The sequence below is a fragment of the Sebastes umbrosus genome, chromosome 11 (genome assembly GCF_015220745.1).
Source record: "Sebastes umbrosus isolate fSebUmb1 chromosome 11, fSebUmb1.pri, whole genome shotgun sequence".
In the NCBI taxonomy this organism is placed as follows: domain Eukaryota; kingdom Metazoa; phylum Chordata; class Actinopteri; order Perciformes; family Sebastidae; genus Sebastes; species Sebastes umbrosus.
The window spans coordinates 34,102,684-34,122,170 of NC_051279.1; the positions used below are offsets into that span (position 1 = coordinate 34,102,684).

The 19,487-nt window shown below is 41.4% G+C and overlaps 1 protein-coding gene across 2 annotated transcripts in view; it reads left to right on the forward strand.

Moving 5' to 3' along the window:
* grik2 (glutamate receptor, ionotropic, kainate 2) overlaps positions 1-19,487 on the forward strand; it is a 369,970-nt gene that overhangs the window by 332,351 nt on the left and 18,132 nt on the right. Inside the window, exons 16-17 of one of the 2 annotated variants that reach the window (XM_037784200.1) lie at positions 8,144-8,394; positions 8,675-9,686. In XM_037784200.1, coding sequence (XP_037640128.1) covers positions 8,144-8,394; positions 8,675-8,761 — 338 coding nt within the window. In that variant the 3' untranslated portion in view covers positions 8,762-9,686. Of the gene's footprint in view, positions 1-8,143; positions 8,395-8,674; positions 9,687-19,487 lie in introns of those variants that run through there. The other variant, XM_037784199.1, reaches the window with a different exon arrangement.

Below are 19,487 nucleotides of genomic sequence, written 5' to 3' on the forward strand. Positions count from 1 at the left end.
CATACTACATACTGCATATTGCATACTACACACTGCATACTACATACTACATAATACATACTGCATACTACATACTACACACTGCATACTGCATACTGCATACTACACACTGCATACTACACAGTGCATACTACATACTAAATACTGCATACTACACACTGCATACTGCATACTACATACTACATACTACATACTGCATACTACACACTGCACACTACATACTACATAATACATACTATATACTGCATACTGCATACTACATACTACATACTGCATACTACATACTACATACTACACACTGCATACTGCATACTGCATACTGCATACTACACACTGCATACTACATATTACATTTTGGCCAAATCAGTACATACTACTAGTATAGTATGAGGTTGTACTAGTATAGTATGAGGTTGTACTACTAGTATAGTATGAGGTTGTACTAGTATAGTATGAGGTTGTACTACTAGTATAGTATGAGGTTGTACTACTAGTATAGTGTGAGGTTGTACTACTAGTATAGTATGAGGTTGTACTACTAGTATAGTATGAGGTTGTACTACTAGTATAGTATGAGGTAGTACTACTAGTGTAGTGTGAGGTTGTACTATTAGTGTAGTATGAGGTTGTACTACTAGTATAGTATGAGGTAGTACTACTAGTGTAGTGTGAGGTTGTACTATTAGTGTAGTATGAGGTTGTACTACTAGGGGGTGCATCTATATGGTCATGTTGTAGTATGGAGATGAAAAAGTGATATCAAGCCATCCCTAATTCTAAATGTACAAAAACAAAACAGTTAAGATAGAAATATTCATCATGGTAACTCCAATGTCTCGCATCTGCCCTAGCGACAGCAGCGTGTCTGTCTGCTGGGATGCAGGCAGGGGGGATGTCTGCTCTCCACAGTCTCAGAGTGTGAAGCTAAGATGACTTTTCTTCCCTTCCTCTCTTTAAGCTGGTGTTTCTGGCAGGTTGTACTGCACCGGGTGCTCTGTAGTGGAGAGAGCTTGGCCCCAAAGGCGGCTTGTGCAGCCATGTCGCCTCCTCTGCCCCGACTGAAGTCTCAGAAGGCTCTGCATTATTCATCATTCTTCTTTTCTCTTTGTCTCTCTCCCTGATGAGTATCAATCTTCATTTAGCTTCATTAGGCTGCATTAATCAAACAGGGAAAGGGGGAAGTGTCTGCGCTGCTTGTCAGCAGGCTGCTGTCCTTCCAGTCGCCCGCCGGGCTGTTCAGCTTCGCCTCGTAAACAGGAAGGGTTCTGAATGCATTTCTGTGAGATAGAAGATCTCCAATGCCATGACCTGCGGCGATTTAGCCCAACTCAACCCCCCACCACTTTCACCACCACCCGAGCACACTCTGGGATGTATGTGATAGAGAGAGAGAGAGGATATTAGACAGAGAGCGCACACAGAATGAAGATGCAGCAGAGACATTGGTTCTCTGAAGGGCCCTGGGTGATGGTGATGGTGATGGTGATGGTGGTGATGATGGTGGTGATGATGGTGGTGATGATGGTGATGATGGTGATGATGGTGATGGTGGTGATGATGGTGATGGTGATGGTGATGATGGTGATGATGATGGTGGTGATGATTGTGGTGATGGTGGTGATGATGGTGGTGATGACCTGAAGAACACTGAGCCTTCATCTTAAAATCTTAATGGATGTGACCAAGAGCAGATGAGGAGTTGAGATGTAGAAGAATCATTCTTTCAAAGGTGCAAAAGGATCAAAACATAGAGAATGTATTATAAAAAGGTCCACATTTTTATTTTATTTATGTTATTAGGTGTAAGGCTCCGGCAGTAATCGTTGAAACAGATGAATACTTAGAATGTTGAGAATAACTTAAAAAAAGAATAATATTTATTTATTAAATCCAAATGTAAAAGTAATAAAGACATTGGAGACTCAGGCTTCAGGGTACATTGATTTTCTCTTTCTCTTAGAATAACGATTACATGCAAATGTATGTATATATGTATTATTGTAAATCAATTAACAACACAAAACGATGACGGATATTGTCCAGAAACCCTCACAGGTACTGCATTTGGCATAAAAATATGCTCCAATCATAACATTTCAAACTGCAGCCCAACAGGCAACAACAGCTGTCAGTGTGTCAGTGTGCTGACTTGACTATGACTTGCCCCAAACTGCATGTGATTATCATAAAGTGGGCATGTCTGTAAAGGGGAGACTCGTGGGTACCCATAGAACCCATTTACATTCACTGATCTGGAGGTCAGAGGTCATTTAGCGTGAGTTTGGAGCGTTATTTAACCTCCTTGACTACAGGCTAGTCTGAAAGCTGAACCAGTTACAACCTAAAAATTGCAAGTTACGTTAATGCGTTAAAGAAATTAGTTGCGTTAAATCTAATTTGCGTTAATGTGTTAGTATCGCATTAACTTTGACAGCCCTAGTTATAACACATCTGCTGACTCCGTTCTTTACAGGGATTGTATGAAGGTGATGAAGTATGTCCGTGAATGTTTGATATAAGATATGAGTTTACAGTTAATGATAGTTCCTCCTCGATATAGAGAAGTTTCACCCGTAATACTCGTTGACTTCTTGCTTCTTAACTGAATATTTTGTTTGTACGCCCCCTAACGTTAAAGAGAACACTGCAATGAACAACACGTTGAGCATGAATGCCTTGCCATCTGTGGAGGCCCACAGTGTCTCTCTCGTGCGAGCATAAACAAGAATATAAAATATATTTATAACACAGAATCTATGATGCTTTCCAGTTCCAGAATATAATCATTTAAAACCCGTACACATATTTATTTGCTGCTCTTTGTGTTTGTTCCTAGTCTTAAAGAGAGCAGCACTTGATGGGCTAAAAATACACATCTTCAGAGTGTAAGGCATGCAGCAGCACATTTACATTTCTCTTTCTTCATTGTGAGACAATGCAACAGGGATCTGTGTGCTATTACACTGCTTTGATCTGGCAGATTACATCTATGTGTTGTATTCTGTCACTTTGCTCTACTCGTCCCTGAATTGGAGGATTAAGCACCTCTTTTCTGGTCACACATGCAGCTCACAAATTAACATATTGTGAGGGAGAACAACACATTTCTACATCTATCCCACATCCAGACTGTCATTAGAGGTTCAGTCCCAGTGAGATGTGATTGATGTTATGCAGAGCTCACCTTGTTTATTAACACAGCAATGTGTGCAGCATCATATTTACATTCACGCATCAACTACGTGTCCTATTTCAGTTTCAGATTTTTCCTTATGTGATCACATCTGATGATGACTACTCAGTGTGAACATTGAAATTAGAAATTTCCATCAGAACTAAAAGGACATAATTAGTGAATCAGAGACTGAGAAAAAGCAACTTGCATGAATATTTGATTTAAACAGGAAGAGAAGTTTAAAACTCTCTCTTGATCAGATACACAGTAATCAATCAATAAATCAATATTCAGTGAAGGATGAAGTCGTCCCATTTGTGGTGACAGTCAACCGGATCACACCCCACCCAAACTTTAAAAGTTTACATTTTTTAAATTCCTTTTATGCTTGAGCATAGTTGGCCCATAAAGCTTCTTCTGATTCTCACAATAACACTTTCATACTGTATCTCTAGCCAGCATTTCTCATCAGGTTCCTGTGTAGTGTAGCAACACTCAGAACCTGCCGGAGCAAAAAACATTGAAATACTGGGAAAAGACCAAATAATAATACATGAAGGGAAACCAAATCCATACATATGAAATATTAGATTGTTACATATAAACCTTTAAAGAAAAATCATAAACCAACTCATGCACCCTCGAACAACATCTGCACGACAATTCAGCATCACCTCCATAATTGTATACAAGTCGTCTCAAAAAAGCTCCAATTATGAAATACTGTACAGGGGTGTCAAATGTTGCTGCCTGTTTAGGTACATTTTCCTAGTAGCAGGAATCGTGTATTCAAGTAATAAGCAAGTTAAATAAAAAAAGCATGCAGAACTAAAGGCATGAGGTAGCACAACAAATAAAACATTAAAAGCTGTTCTAAAAAGATGAGTTTTGACTAACATCTTGATTATTAACACGTTGGTGTAGTCACAGATGTGTTTGGGGACAGTTCCAGCAATGGAGAAGGTACCTGTCATCCCAGGTGTGGTTATTGGTCCTGGATAATGGGACAGGAAGTTTCAGAAGGTGGAGTAGAGCGGTGAGGTCGGAGGAGGTCTGATTGTGGACGGCTTTGTAAGTAAAGAAGCAATTTGAATAGAATCAGTTGAGAGACAGGGAGTCAGTAGAGGTGCTTTAGGACAGGAGTGGTGTGGTCACAGGAGTGGTGTGGTCACAGGAGTGGTGGGGTCACAGGAGTGGTGTGGTCACAGGAGAGGTGTGGTCACAGGAGTGGTGTGGTCCCAGGAGTGATGGGGTCACAGGAGTGGAGTGGTCACAGGAGTGGTGTGGTCACAGGAGTGGTGTGGTCACAGGAGAGGTGTGGTCACAGGAGTGGTGTGGTCACAGGAGTGGTGTGGTCACAGGAGAGGTGTAGTCACACCTCGTGGTGTGGTCACACCTCGTGGTGTGGTCACAGGAGTGGTGGGGTCACAGGAGTGGTGTGGTCACAGGAGAGGTGTGGTCACAGGAGTGGTGTGGTCACAGGAGTTGTGGGGTCACAGGAATGTGAGTGAGTGAGTGAGCAGGCCAGCGGCAGAGCTCTGGATGTACTGAGTTTATTGATGCTTTGGATGTCGTACCATAAAGAATACTATTTCAGTAGTGGCATCTAGATGTGATGAAGGTGTCAGAGCTTCATGGGAAGAAACAACCTGTTCTCACTCCCAACTCGTCAAATACCGCCCTTTGGTCAGCACCCCTCGGCATCAGAAACCGATGCGCAGCGGCACCTTTCAGCAACAGCATGCGATAAACCGGGCTTTCAAGGGACATCACTCATTGGTATCAACAGTCCAGTGAGTCACGAGTCGCTAGTCAGTGAAGTTAACGTCAACTGTGACCGTTTCCTAACCCTACCTAAGTGGTTGTGTTGAGTAAACTTAACTTCCTGTGAAAACATAAGTTTATTTTGAAATGACACTATGCACGTAACGAGCATATAGTGACACGCCGTCCCTGGTCCGTCCAAAAGTAACACAAGAGAGGTACCCTGCGTGTCTGTCTCCGAGGCCGAGGGGCACTGACCAAGCGGCGGTATTTGATAAGTTGGGAGTGAGAACGTGTTGCAAGAAAAGGAGAGGGATGGGCACTGATTTATTGAATCAGTGTGTATAACTGTTGATGTTTTTTTGGTCTGAACCAAAGTATTGGACCGATCGTAGGATACTGCCATCCTTAGGCCTCGTGACTAGACAAACATATCAGTTATTTGTAACTGAGTATGAAGGCCTGTCGCGTTTATGGAGCCTTGAAGTATCAGAGCCGAGCCCAGCCTCGTAATACCAACCGGTTCTCTGCATGACCATGGTGGAGGATAACTAAGGAAACAGCATGGCTCTATTTTCAACTCATGAGGTCAAGAGGCATCAGACCCATTTCATGCTCACGTCAATGTGGGTTATGACACTTGCCAAAACCGTGGCTGGCCCAGTGCAGCGCAGGTCCTGACTGTATGACACAGTGCTCATGTTCATCTCATTCATGATATCACAGCTGAGGTCTTTCCATTTGTTTTGATCGGGCAAAGCTGGCCTAGTTTCAAGGCTGCCTGTTTCTTTGTCCTAACAAGTGATTTATGTGACACACACTGGCTTGTTGTTCCACTCCGGAGCTGAAGGGAAGGTATCTACTGTAGATGGCAATGAATAACTTGGACTGGAGTGCGATTCACATTCACCATCACCATGGTGATAGATGCTTTTGAAGCATGCTGGCCGGCTTGCTCTGAAATAAATAGTCAGATAGCAGAAACCCTTGGGCAGAGATGAAGGACAGAAGAGATGTTAAAGAGTGTGAACACAGCCTTGTGACTGCAGCCACACCGCCACGAGGCCCGGGGCTGCTGCTCAAAGCTCCACTGCAGTCGGGGAGCACGGCTGATCGGTGTCACTGTTTAGGCTCTTCTGGGTCCTCTACATAATACTGTTGCTAAACTGCCTCTGCATACCAACGACTAATCACAGAGATCACTACTTCACTGCAGCCAGCCAGTTGATAGTGTTTTCTAATCTAAACATGTTCTCCCTGCTGTGCTCCAGGGAGAGTTCATTCTAAGTGTTTGCCATAATAGGTGTTATTAGTTTTTTAAATAATTCAAGCTGCATTAACATCCTGATTGCGGCGTACTGGCTGTACCGCAGGGAGGGTTTGGAAGAGGGAGGGATTTTTTTTAAACAAGGCTTCACCCTTCAGGTTTAATCAGGGATCTCGACATGTGACTGGTTTTGATCAGCAGAGCGGGGGGGTGATGGGGGGTGCTTTACCTGAGTGGAGAGGGGAGGTGCAGGAGCTGCTGGGAATGGGCAGGAGGGAATATCTCAAGGCTCGCTTTGGGGACGTTAATTTATTAAGCCAAGGTAACGGCTCACAGTGAAAACATTAGCACAGATTAACCATGGCAACTGGTTTTAATTAGACAACTATAGAGGCAGAGTGAGTGGAGATATGAGCCCCATAGATGTGTTTTAGGTTTATTAGTTTAGTGTTGTTGGGCCCGTGGGGACAATGAAATGGTAATGCTAGACATTAGCATTAATATTTTACAATGTTAAACATGCACAATGAAATACACTGGAGTGGAGACTGGAATATACTGAATGCTCACTGGAATATAATGGGGTTTTGATTGAAATACTCCAATACACAGCAATGTGGACTATTTCGTTCTCATTCCCAGGGCGTTAAATACCAATGCTTTGTCCCAGCCGTGTGCTTGTGATACAAACACGAGGCTTTCATCCAGGAGACTGCTGTTCGTGTCCCGTGTGTTGAGTTTCACTTTCACGTTACAATCAGCTGTTCGTTCGTGTCTCGTGTTCAAACATTCAGTGTCATTTTCACTGTACAAACGTAGTAGTTTTAAGTTCATCCATGTAGTTCTTTCCTAAACCTAACTAAGTGGTATCGGTTCCTAAACCTAAAGTGACGCCAAGGGGGCGGGATGTAGCGGCGGAATGTGACGAGTTGGAATGAGAACTTGTTGCCTATTTGTAGAAATGAAGGGGCTTTCCAAAGGTAGGAAATAGGACAGAGGAGGCATGAAATAAATAAAGCAGTTGCACACTGTGCACACACTGATTCATAATAGTAGAAAAATAAGAATGAAAACCTGACTCATAATAAAATAATAGAACATACGTAAGTTTTGACTTGCGTAGGAACAAACTCACAAATAATAACATTGCTGGCAAATATGGGCCATACGAAGCTACCAAGTAGCCTCTTAAACCCCCCCTACCCGTCGGTGGGTCAGGGTGAGGGTTAAATGATGATCAACAATGTTTTCAATGATGGTAAAAAGTTTCATAGTCATCAAAATGCTTCGGTATGTTTTTAGTGTAACAGAGGTGAGTAAAAGCCATCGGCACACACATAAAACCTGACATTGACTATTCTTAAAAGTGTCATTTTTCATGTGATAAAATTTCAAAGTTATATAGTTCAATACTTTCAAGTATGTCCGTACCAGATTTCAAGACTTTAGACCAATCAGAACAAATGTTGTGGCATTTTTCCTCATCATACTAAATATAGTCTTGTATTATGTATTCTGAGGCAACGTGCTGAATCAGAGTACACCTACTGTACAGACGGAGGCTTCAATGAGCGTCTCTGGTTAACAAATAAAACACACAGCAGACACATTCACAAAGGAAAACACATTCGTCAACTTCTGTTTGTATTATTCTGCTTAAAATATATCCAGTACCTGTATTATAAATACTAGTTCTTCAAAATTAAAGGGGACATATCCTGCTCATTTTCAGGTTCATACTTGTATTTTGGGTTCCTACTAGAACATGTTTACATGCTTTAATGTTCAAAAAACACATTCTTTTTCTCCTCCTGTCTGTCTGAATATCCCTGTGTTCACCCTCTGTCTGAAACACTCCGTTTTAGCGTTTGTCTCTTTAAGACCCCCTCATGTCATGTTGGTTGCTCACGCTGACTTCATGTCTTTTGGTCCTTCAGGCTCTCCGTACCGAGATAAGATCACTATTGCCATCCTGCAGCTTCAGGAGGAAGGGAAGCTGCACATGATGAAGGAGAAGTGGTGGAGAGGAAATGGCTGCCCGGAGGAGGAGAGTAAGGAGGCCAGCGCCCTCGGGGTGCAGAACATCGGAGGGATCTTCATCGTCCTGGCCGCTGGACTCGTCCTCTCTGTGTTCGTGGCCGTGGGAGAGTTCCTCTACAAGTCCAAACAGAACGCACAACTTGAAAAGGTAAGAAATACCTCTGACTTCCATCTCTGCTTTGTTATTTACAACAATGATAGCAGAATTTCTTACTATAACCACATATGCTATGAAAGGCAGTCTCATGGCAACTACATAAATCTATACATGCTAACAAAATGAAACAAAATATATGCTAAATATATGTTCTGATATATAATTTAAAGGAATCATTTGTTTGCCAATTTGCGGAAACTCACACTATAATGACAGTGCTATATCATATGCAGTAAGATAAGGGTTGGTTTCTTTGCATTTATTCACTTAGGCCCAATGGCGACAACGAGATAAGAAACGTGAGGAATTCTGCTGTCACCATGGATCCAAGCTAGACTTTAACCACCATCTCAAATGACCTCAAGAAAAACTCCAGACACTTTTTTCTGTTGTAATCTAACATGATCTAAAACTTCCCAAAACGATTGAACTGTTTTTATTTGTTTTTCCTGACACTCCTGAGGCAATGGGAACACTAAGAGCAGTTAAATAAAACATCTGGCAGTAATATACAGTTGGATCACAGGTTTGCTCTGCTGCATGACCCATCCACTAACACACACACCCCCACTTCAGCTGTCCATTTCCATTCTGCTTATAATGTAACTATTCTCACCGATCCTACCTGTGGCCTATTTAGTTCATACATAGCCTTTCTAGATCAGTGCAGTAACACAACACAAAGTAAACACTGACACTGAATAGTTGCTGATATAATGGCCTGCACCATCGGAGAAACACTTAGGGCAAGTGTAAATACATAAAACATGACTGAAATAGTGAAATATCATCATGAATATAAGTACCTGGTTTGTCTGTGTTCAGTATCGACTCAGTCCGGTCATAATGCTCAGTTTCACTTTGTCCTGTTCAAAAACTTGAGTCAGTTACTAACTCGTTATTAATCCAGACTTATTCAGCTGCCGTACATATTCTAAGTGCTTTACTCATTTTAACTTAGGTCAACTTTAGGCTAGATGCAGCTGTAACTGTTTAAACTGTATTATGATACACAAGTATGTCCAGTGACATAAATAATTATGTATATAACATAGTATGTCCTTTGTACTTGACATCATGAATGCATCTGTATTCATTTCAGTCACAAGTGGTGGATTGTACAATGAAGGTTATATTTACTTTTGTAATGTGTTTGCATTAGCAGACAAAATAGCAGTAATGAGTCATTTTATACGCAGCAGTCAGCTGCAAAAAGCCAGTTAGCTAAAAGTTAACATAGAAAATTATGCAGCTATGACTAGCTAATAAATAAGAGGGAAAAATATCTGACACATATTGTATGTCTAGTTTTTTTTATCACCATTGTTAGTGCAAGAGCTGACAGTGAAGAGGGAGGAGCCCCAATACTGTGGACTGATTTATCATAGTGAGAGGTGGAGAAAGACATGTTTCTTCAGCAGTCAGAAAAAACACAACAGAAGGAACTGTACATTAAGAAAAATCTGATTATTCCTTTTTTATATTTAAATGGGGGGGGGGATTTTTGCCTGATATTTTTCAGTCACCAAAATATGTTTAATACTATTTCAATGATCAATAAATTGCATACTGAGATTATAACTGAACTACCAATTTCCACATATAGGTACTTGCCAAATATACACAAGTTGTATATATTATATAATATGTTGTGACCCAGTGTAAATACTGCACCACAATGAAACAATGACCACAGTCATTCATACATATATGCAGATCATTTTGTAAAACTTAATGAAAATGAATTCAAAACATTCTAGAAAGCTGTTGGAATATATTGTAATGTCCCACTGTCAGAATTCAGTATTGACTAGGTTGACGTATCTAGTGACTAGGTTGACGTATCTAGTGACTAGGTTGATGTATCAAATGACTAGGTTGATGTATCTAGTGACTAGGTTGACGTATCTAGTGACTGGGTTGACATATCTAGTAACTAATTTGACGCATTTAGTGACTAGGTTGACGTATCTAGTGACTAGGTTGACGTATCTAGTGACTAGGTTGACATATCAAATGACTAGGTTGACGTATCTAGTGACTAGGTTGACGTATCTAGTGACGGGGTTGACGTATCTAGTAACTAATTTGACGTATTTAGTGACTAGGTTGACGTATCTAGTGATAAAGTTGACATATCTAGTGACTAGGTTGACGTATCTAGTGACTAGGTTGACATATTTAGTGACTAGGTTGACGTATCTAGTGACTAAGTTGACGTATCTAATGACTAGGTTGACGTATCTAGTGACTGGGTTGACGTATCATGTGACTAATTTGACGTATCTAGTGATAAAGTTGACATATCTAGTGACTAGGTTGACGTATTTAGTGACTAGGTTGACGTATCTAGTGACTAAGTTGACGTATCTAATGACTAGATTGACGTAACAAGTGATTGGGTTGACCTATCTAGTGACTAGGTTGATATATCTAGTGATTAGCTTGACGTATCTAGTGACTAGGTTGACGTATCTAGTGACTGGGTTGACGTATCATGTGACTAATTTGATGTATCTAGTGATAAAGTTGACATATCTAGTGACTAGGTTGACGTATCTAGTGACTAGGTTGACGTATTTAGTGACTAGGTTGACGTATCTAGTGACTAAGTTGATGTATCTAATGACTAGGTTGACGTAACAAGTGATTGGGTTGACCTATCTAGTGACTAGGTTGATATATCTAGTGATTAGCTTGACGTATCTAGTGACTAGGTTGACGTATCTAGTGACTAGGTTGACGTATCTAGTGATTAGGTTAACGTATCCAGTGACTAGGTTGACGTATCTAGGGATGAGGTTGATGTATCTAGTGACTAGGTTGACGTATCTAGTGACTAGGTTGATGTAACAAGTGATTGGGTTGACGTATCTAGTGACTAGGTTGACGTATCTAGTGATTAGGTTGACGTATCTAGTGATTGGGTTGACGTATCTAGTGACTAGGTTGACGTATCTAGTTACTAGGTTGACGTATCTAGTGACTAGGTTGACGTATCTAGTGATAAAGTTGACGTATCTAGTGACTAGGTTGACGTATCTAGTGACTAGGTTGACGTATCTAGTGACTAGGTTGACATATTTAGTGACTAGGTTGACGTATCTAGTGACTAAGTTGACGTATCTAATGACTAGGTTGACGTATCTAGTGACTGGGTTGACGTATCATGTGACTAATTTGACGTATCTAGTGATAAAGTTGACATATCTAGTGACTAGGTTGACGTATTTAGTGACTAGGTTGACGTATCTAGTGACTAAGTTGACGTATCTAATGACTAGGTTGACGTAACAAGTGATTGGGTTGACCTATCTAGTGACTAGGTTGATATATCTAGTGATTAGCTTGGCGTATCTAGTGACTAGGTTGACGTATCTAGTGACTGGGTTGACGTATCATGTGACTAATTTGACGTATCTAGTGATAAAGTTGACATATCTAGTGACTAGGTTGACGTATCTAGTGACTAGGTTGACGTATTTAGTGACTAGGTTGACGTATCTAGTGACTAAGTTGACATATCTAATGACTAGGTTGACGTAACAAGTGATTGGGTTGACCTATCTAGTGACTAGGTTGATATATCTAGTGATTAGCTTGACGTATCTAGTGACTAGGTTGACGTATCTAGTGATTAGGTTAACGTATCTAGTGACTAGGTTGACGTATCTAGGGATGAGGTTGATGTATCTAGTGACTAGGTTGACGTATCTAGTGACTAGGTTTATGTAACAAGTGATTAGGTTGACGTATCTAGTGACTAGGTTGACGTATCTAGTGATTAGCTTGATGTATCTAGTGACTAGGTTGACGTATCTAGTGACTAGGTTGACGTATCTAGTGATTAGGTTGACATATCTAGTGACTAGGTTGACGTAACAAGTGATTGGGTTGACGTATCTAGTGACTAGGTTGACGTATCTAGTGACTAGGTTGACGTATCAAGTGACTAGGTTGACGTAACAAGTGATTCGTTTGACGTATCTAGTGACTAGGTTGATGTAACAAGTGATTGGGTTGACGTATCTAGTGACTAGGTTGACGTATCTAGTGACTAGGTTGACGTATCTAGTGATAAAGTTGACGTATCTAGTGACTAGGTTGACGTATCTAGTGACTAGGTTGACGTATCTAGTGATTAGGTTGACGTATCTAGTGACTAGGTTGACGTAAAAAGTGATTGGGTTGACGTATCTAGTGACTAGGTTGACCTATCTTCTGTAGTTGAAAATATGTTCTAAACTCTTTGAGGGTGATTACCAATTTAACCATTATCCAGTAAGTGACTAGAGACAGCAGAGATCCTTTAACCGAGTCCTCTGCCTGTGTTGTTTTGCTTTAAAAGTACTAGACTACCGGAGGAGGAAAGAACCATTAATCCCATTGTCTGGAGTGATGCAGTACTCATCCTGGAAGAGTTCAGTAACAGCTTCCTTCAACATTTGATTGTATTGATTGTACAGTGTTTTAGGTTCCCCCAGTAACCCTATACCGAGGAGTCAGACACCTGTCATTCTGTTAAGTAATACACTCAGAACACCCAAATATGTTATAATCACATACTGTACATATAGTGGAAACACATACACACCACAAGGCTAGGCCCGTGAATAACAATACATTATAGTGTAAAAGCCATGGCAACCAGGGTCACTAATGTTTCCCTTCTAAAATGTGTTCATGACTTGCAGTCATACTGCCTCCTAGAGAGCATTCCATTACAACCACACATACTGGAAGGGACTATGAACAAGCAAACACCGATGAAAGAAAAACACATTTAAAGCAACTTCTGCTAGTACGAGTATTTGCCTCTACACATGAAAGCTACTGAAAAATACATTAACATTAACGAGACAAAAAATAGTAGCTGACCAAATACAATATCGACTATCAAAAGAACTACAGATGTCAAACGATTAAAATATTTAATTGCGATTAATCACATGGTTGTGTATCGTTAATTGTGATTATTCACAAATTAATCACACATTTTTTATCTGACAAAGGGAGACTTGTCAAGTATTTTATACTCTTATCAACATGGGAGTGGACAAATATGCTGCCTTATGCAAATATATGTACATATTTATTATTGTAGATCAATTAACAACACAAAACAATGACAGATATTGTCCAGAAACCCTCACAGGTACTGCATTTAGCATAAAACAATATGCTCAAATCATAACATGGCAAACTGCAGCCCAACAGGCAACAACAGCTGTCAGTGTGTCAGTGTGCTGACTTGACTATGACTTGCCCCAAACTGCATGTGATTATCATAAAGTGGGCAAGTCTGTAAAGGAGAGACTCGTGGGTACCCATAGAACCCATTTACATTCACTGATCCGGAGGTCAGAGGTCAAGGGACCCCTTTGAAAATGGATATGACAGTTTTTTTTGCCAAAATTTATCGTAAGTTCAGAGCGTTATTTAACCTCCTTTGGAACAAGCTAGTATGAAAACTGAGTCCGCTACAATCTAAAAATCGCAAATTACGTTAATGCGTTAAAGAAAGTAGTGGCGCTAAATCAAATTTGCGTTAATGTGTTGTTATTGCGTTAACTTTGACAGCCCGAACAAAAAAGCTTACAATATACTGTATGTTATCATAGTAATGAAAAGGATGTATCAGTAATGGAAAACAAACAGATTTACCAATTAGCATCATGTCTGAAACATGGATTTAAATGTTATGGACAGAATTTATGATTTATGATTATATTCCCCACCACAGTTTAGGTTATTTACAATAGCACAGATTTGACATACTATTACAACATGTATTTTAAAAGAGACTAGTTAAGGTTAGGGAACTAAAACAACTATGTTTTTGTGTGAGGCTAAAGTTAAAGGATAGTGTTGGTCATTTTTTTTTTTTTTTTTTTTTTACCATTATCATCTAAATCCCTTGAATAAAACAAAACTAATGAAGACTTTGTCCGTGTGGCATAAATGCTGAGCTGAGATGAAATTTAGGGATGTCTGGACACTCTTCTATAACAAAATTAGAAAATGGTATATCTTTAAGGTCCAATGAGTCAAATCGGTTGGTTTTATTGTTTTGGTATAGCTGTAAAGTGTAAAAACTCAAACGCAAAATTTCAATCACAATAGAAAATGAAAATGAATGAAATTGGAATTGTTCTCTTGGAGTTCATAGTGAAATAAGAATTCAGATCCTGGAGCCGCGTACAACACATGCCACATTACTGCAACATCTCCATCCCTGCCTCTACACTGTCAGATAAAAGGAGAAAATAGACTAAAAAATAATCCCCAAAAAAAAAAGAAATTAGATCCTAGTAAATGTAAAAGCAAAGGGTATGGGCATGATGTCAATGTTAGCGAGATCTCCACGTTCAGGATAGACATTTTCCATTGTGTGTTCACATAGAAGAAACACGTTGCATAAATGATACAAATAGGTGGTGTATTCAACTGCACAAACAGATTCAGAATATATTCAGAGATGAGACTAAATAGAAGATTGGGAAAAAGTAGCGGTACAACCCAAAACATAACATCAACACCCAAAACAGATTTCTGAATGAAGCATGTAGAACAACCAAATATAAATATCAAACCTGCCCACAGACACCCACAATATAAGTCAAAGTTCTCAAACTTTACATCTACTTTTAAGTATGATGCTGCATACCGTTGGCATTAAGGCTGCCAGGAGGACTGACAGCGGTGCTGGCATACATATTTGAACCCTGCAGGCTGTTCTCATACACCGTTCTTAGCTATACCTACAGAAAGTAATGCACTGTAATGCTTATATATCCCACAAAATCAATTTGTATGTAATCCACATAATTGTGAACCGGGAAGTATAAAGATCAACAAACACTGCGTAGGGAGGAGGTCGGGGGGGGAGGGTTCGGTCAAACAACACCAGGAGACCGTTGTTCATGTCCCCAATTGTAATGTAAATGTAATTGTAATGTAAATGTAATATAACTTATTATTTTAATGGAGCTTACCAGCAAAAAGTATTTCACACATTTGTACCTGTACGACCGGCGTGACAATAAACATCTTGAATCTTGAAAATGTGAAACCAGAGGTCAGCCTTGATGTATTTGTCACATAACTTCCAAACCACGATATTTTCCTAAACCTAAGTAGTTTTGTTGCCTAAACCTAACAAAGTTGTTTCCTGTGAAGACAGCAGTTTATTTTGAAAAGACTGTTGCTGGACATTCTTAGGAAAACACATGAAAAATAAGGAATAACTTTTGGTAATATATACAAACCGTTGTATGAGGATTTGTTGAACCCTGGCAGCCTTATTGTCTGAGGTACATTACATGTTTGCAGGATCCTGGATAATGAACCCCATGGAACAAGGCTGCCATGGGTAAATTAGTTGGTGCTCTGCCTGAGGTAATGTACCCTGGGCAATAAGGCTTCAAGGGTACATTATATGGTGTTCCAGGGGTGCATAATATACCCCTGAAAACTTTACGGGCTGGGGTACAATGTATGCCAACACGTTCTCACACCCAACTCGTCAAATGCCGCCGCCTGGTCAGTGCCCCTCGGCATCGGAGACCAACAAACGGGGTACACCTGTTGCGTTACTTTTGGACGGACCAGGGACAGCGAGTCAATATGTATGCGTGTCGTTACGTGCATAGTGTCCTTTCAAAATAAACTTCTGTTTTCACAGGAAGTTAGGTTTAGGCAACACAACCACTTAGGTAGGGTTAGGAAACGGTCGTGGTTGATGTTAACTTCAGTAACTAGCAACTCACGGGGCTGACGATACCGACGAGTCACGTGACCAACAAATGACATGACAGAATAAGTCAATGTTACCTGGTTGAAAGTCTTGTGTTTGTTTGACCCATCCACTCACCTCACTCTAGTAATACTACGTCACTTGCTCCAAATAACGCCGTGGGTGGGTTTACATTGGAGTTAGTTGAAAGCCCGGTCCCTCACATAAACTGTTGATAAAGGGCGCCTCCGTGCGTCGGTTTCTGATGCCGAGGGCTGCTGACCAAACAGTGTGTATGCAGGAGGCAATTAGGTGCTGCTCTGCCTTATTATCAGGGTTTATATACCCAGTCTACCCCAGAACTACATTATATGATGCTACTCCATGAGCACCATATGATGTACACCATATACACCATATACCACTAGTAGCCTCATTGCCTGGTACACATTACGTGTAGGATCTTGCATAATGTATGTGGGCAATAAGGCTGTCAGTGGTATATTAGACACTGTTCTGCCTTATTGTCAGAGGTAATGTACCCTTAGTAAGCCAGGAGAGCATTATATGGTGCTAGAGGGGTACATTATGTACCCCCTGTAGCCTTATTGCCTGGGGCACATTACATAAGTGTGGTATATTAGATATTGCAGTCCCCATGATTCACAAAACACCACAGGTAAGAAATATGGGTGACTTCTGACATCAACTTTGTTATGTGTACCAGAGCACTAGTCAAGTCCAACTTAATCGAGTCCAAGTCAAGTCAAAGAACGGGTCCAGTGGAGTCCAAATCAATACCAAGTCCAGAGCAAATTAAGTCATGTTCAAGACCATAATAGGCACCAGTGTCTTTCCAATGCTAATATAGTGATTAAGGTGTTAGGATGGACAGACATAATCCATAAACAATATTGATCTATCCTCTATCGTCATACTAATCAATGTATAGAATTAAGGTTCAAGGACCGTTACAGTCTAACGCTACATTCAGAAATAAACCTTGAATTTGATCCGATATTTACGTTTCTACCACGGGACCACCCCCAACCAGCAGGGACAAGAAGGGACATTTTCATTTTCAATTTATTTATTGAGATTATTATTCATGCAGATAGCAGGGATGAGGAAGTGTGCTAAAACTAACAACCATCAATTGATAAAGTTTAAAGTTAGTGATAAAACTACAGTGTTTTCCCCTTTCTTCCTGGGACACAGGCTGTATGGGTGGTACACAAGTAGGCTGTTTGTGGTGGGGAAAAGGATTGTTTTTCATCTGTTTATTATCATATGCATTAGTCCATTATTCCTCGTGATGTAGACTCGATCAGGCACGACGACATTCAGGAGAGAGAGAGAGAGAGAGAAGACAGAAGTGTAGACGTAATACAGAAACTTTGTTTGATCATGAAGCCTGGTTTTACTGTAACTACTCTACAGACTGAAGTCTCTACTAACAGTGACAAACAGAGTGACAGCTGACTCACATGAACGGGTGCAGTGTGGGTTGAATGCGTGTGAGCAGGTCCGTGTTATACAGTACGTCTGGTGTATGAAACGGCTGTATCGTCACTGCGCTGCATTTTTATTAACTATGATAATCTGGTCACATCTCACGGCCAGGCGCCGTCTCACTCCCTCTTCCTCTCATTGCATTTCTCACACTCATAGAACTAGTGGTTCGTTTTCAGTCGTGGCGGCCCAAATTGCGTTTGAGGATATTTTTAGCAACAGCATTTCACTGCTGTTGAATGCATAGCCAATAGGGGAACCACAGTCAGAATCAGGATACATTCTGTACAACTGATCTCAAATCAGCAGCCAGGAACAACTTGACCAGTTCTCAATAGCTGAGCCCCAGTCCACAACAAGTCCGAGTCTAAGGTATGGGTCCAAGACAAGTCCGAGTCTAACAAGGCATGAGTCCAAGACAAGTCCGAGTCTAACAAGGCATGAGTCCAAGACAAGTGCAAGACTTCAAAACAGTGAACTCAAGGCTCAAGTACTACAGCCCTGATCAGAATCAGAATCAGAATCAGAAAGGTGTTTATTGCCAGGTGTAAGGGGTATGCACGAGGAATTTTCTTTGGCTTTTTGGTGCGAGACAAACAGTATAATAACAAAGAATAGATAAAACGTTAGAATAAAATAAGAATAAAAATGTACAATTTACAAAATAAGCTATAAAAACAAACATGATATAAACAGATGCAAATATTGCCGGTGTGCAAACAAAACAATCAGGTATCAGAGGGAGAGAGAGGGAGAGAGAAGGATACTGTAGGGGGTGGTATTGAGAGTGTATGAGAGAGGGGGAAAGTCAGTGTCGGGGTAGGGAGATGGGGGGGGGGGGAGGGCAGTAGTGTGTGTGTGAGGGGGAGACAGTCACAGGGGGGCGGATGGGCTGTTGGAGAGCCCTACTGCCATGGGGAAAAAACTGTTTTTGTGGCGTGAGGTTTTGGTCCTGATGGACCTTAACCTCCTGCCAGATGGTAAAGTCTGAAAGAGATGGTGTCCAGGATGGGAGGGGTCGGCCACAATCTTCCCTGCCCTCCTTAAGGTCCTGAAGGTGTACAGCTCCTGGAGGGAGGGAAGGTTGCAGCTGATCGCCCTCTCTGCAGCACGGATGACCCGCTGCAGCCTGGCCTTGTCCTTGGCGGTGGCAGCGGCGAACCAGACGGTGATGGAGGAGGTGAGGATGGACTCGATGATGGCCGAGTAAAAGTGCACCATCATGGTCTGTGGCAGGTTGAATTTCTTCAACTGCCTCAGGAAGTACATCCTCTGCTGGGCCTTACTGATGAGGGAGCTGATGTTTAGCTCCCACTTGAGGTCCTGGGCGATGGTCGTGCCCAGGAAACGGAACGACTCCACCGTGTTGACTGGGGAGCTGCGCAGGATGAGGGGGTGGGGGAGGGGCTGAGTTCCTCCTGAAGTCCACTGCCATCTCCACTGTCTTCAGAGCGTTCAGCTCCATGTGGTTCTGGCTGCACCAGGATGCCAGATGGTCAACCTCCCATCTGTAGGCAGACTCATCACCCTCGGAGATGAGGCCGATGAGGGTGGTGTCGTCTGCAAACTTAAGGAGCCTGACAGATTGGTGTCTGGAGGTGCAGCCGTTGGTGTACAGGGAGAAGAGCAGTGGGGAGAGAACGCAGCCTTGGGGGGCACCGGTGCTGATAGTCTGGGTGTCGGAGACTTGCTTCCCCAGCCTTACGTGCTGACTCCTATCTGTTAGAAAGTCAGTGATCCACCTGTAGGTGGAGTCAGGCACGCTCAGCAGGGAAAGCTTGTCCTATAGCAGAGCTGGGCTGATGGTGTTGAATGCGGGGCTGAAGTCCACAAACAG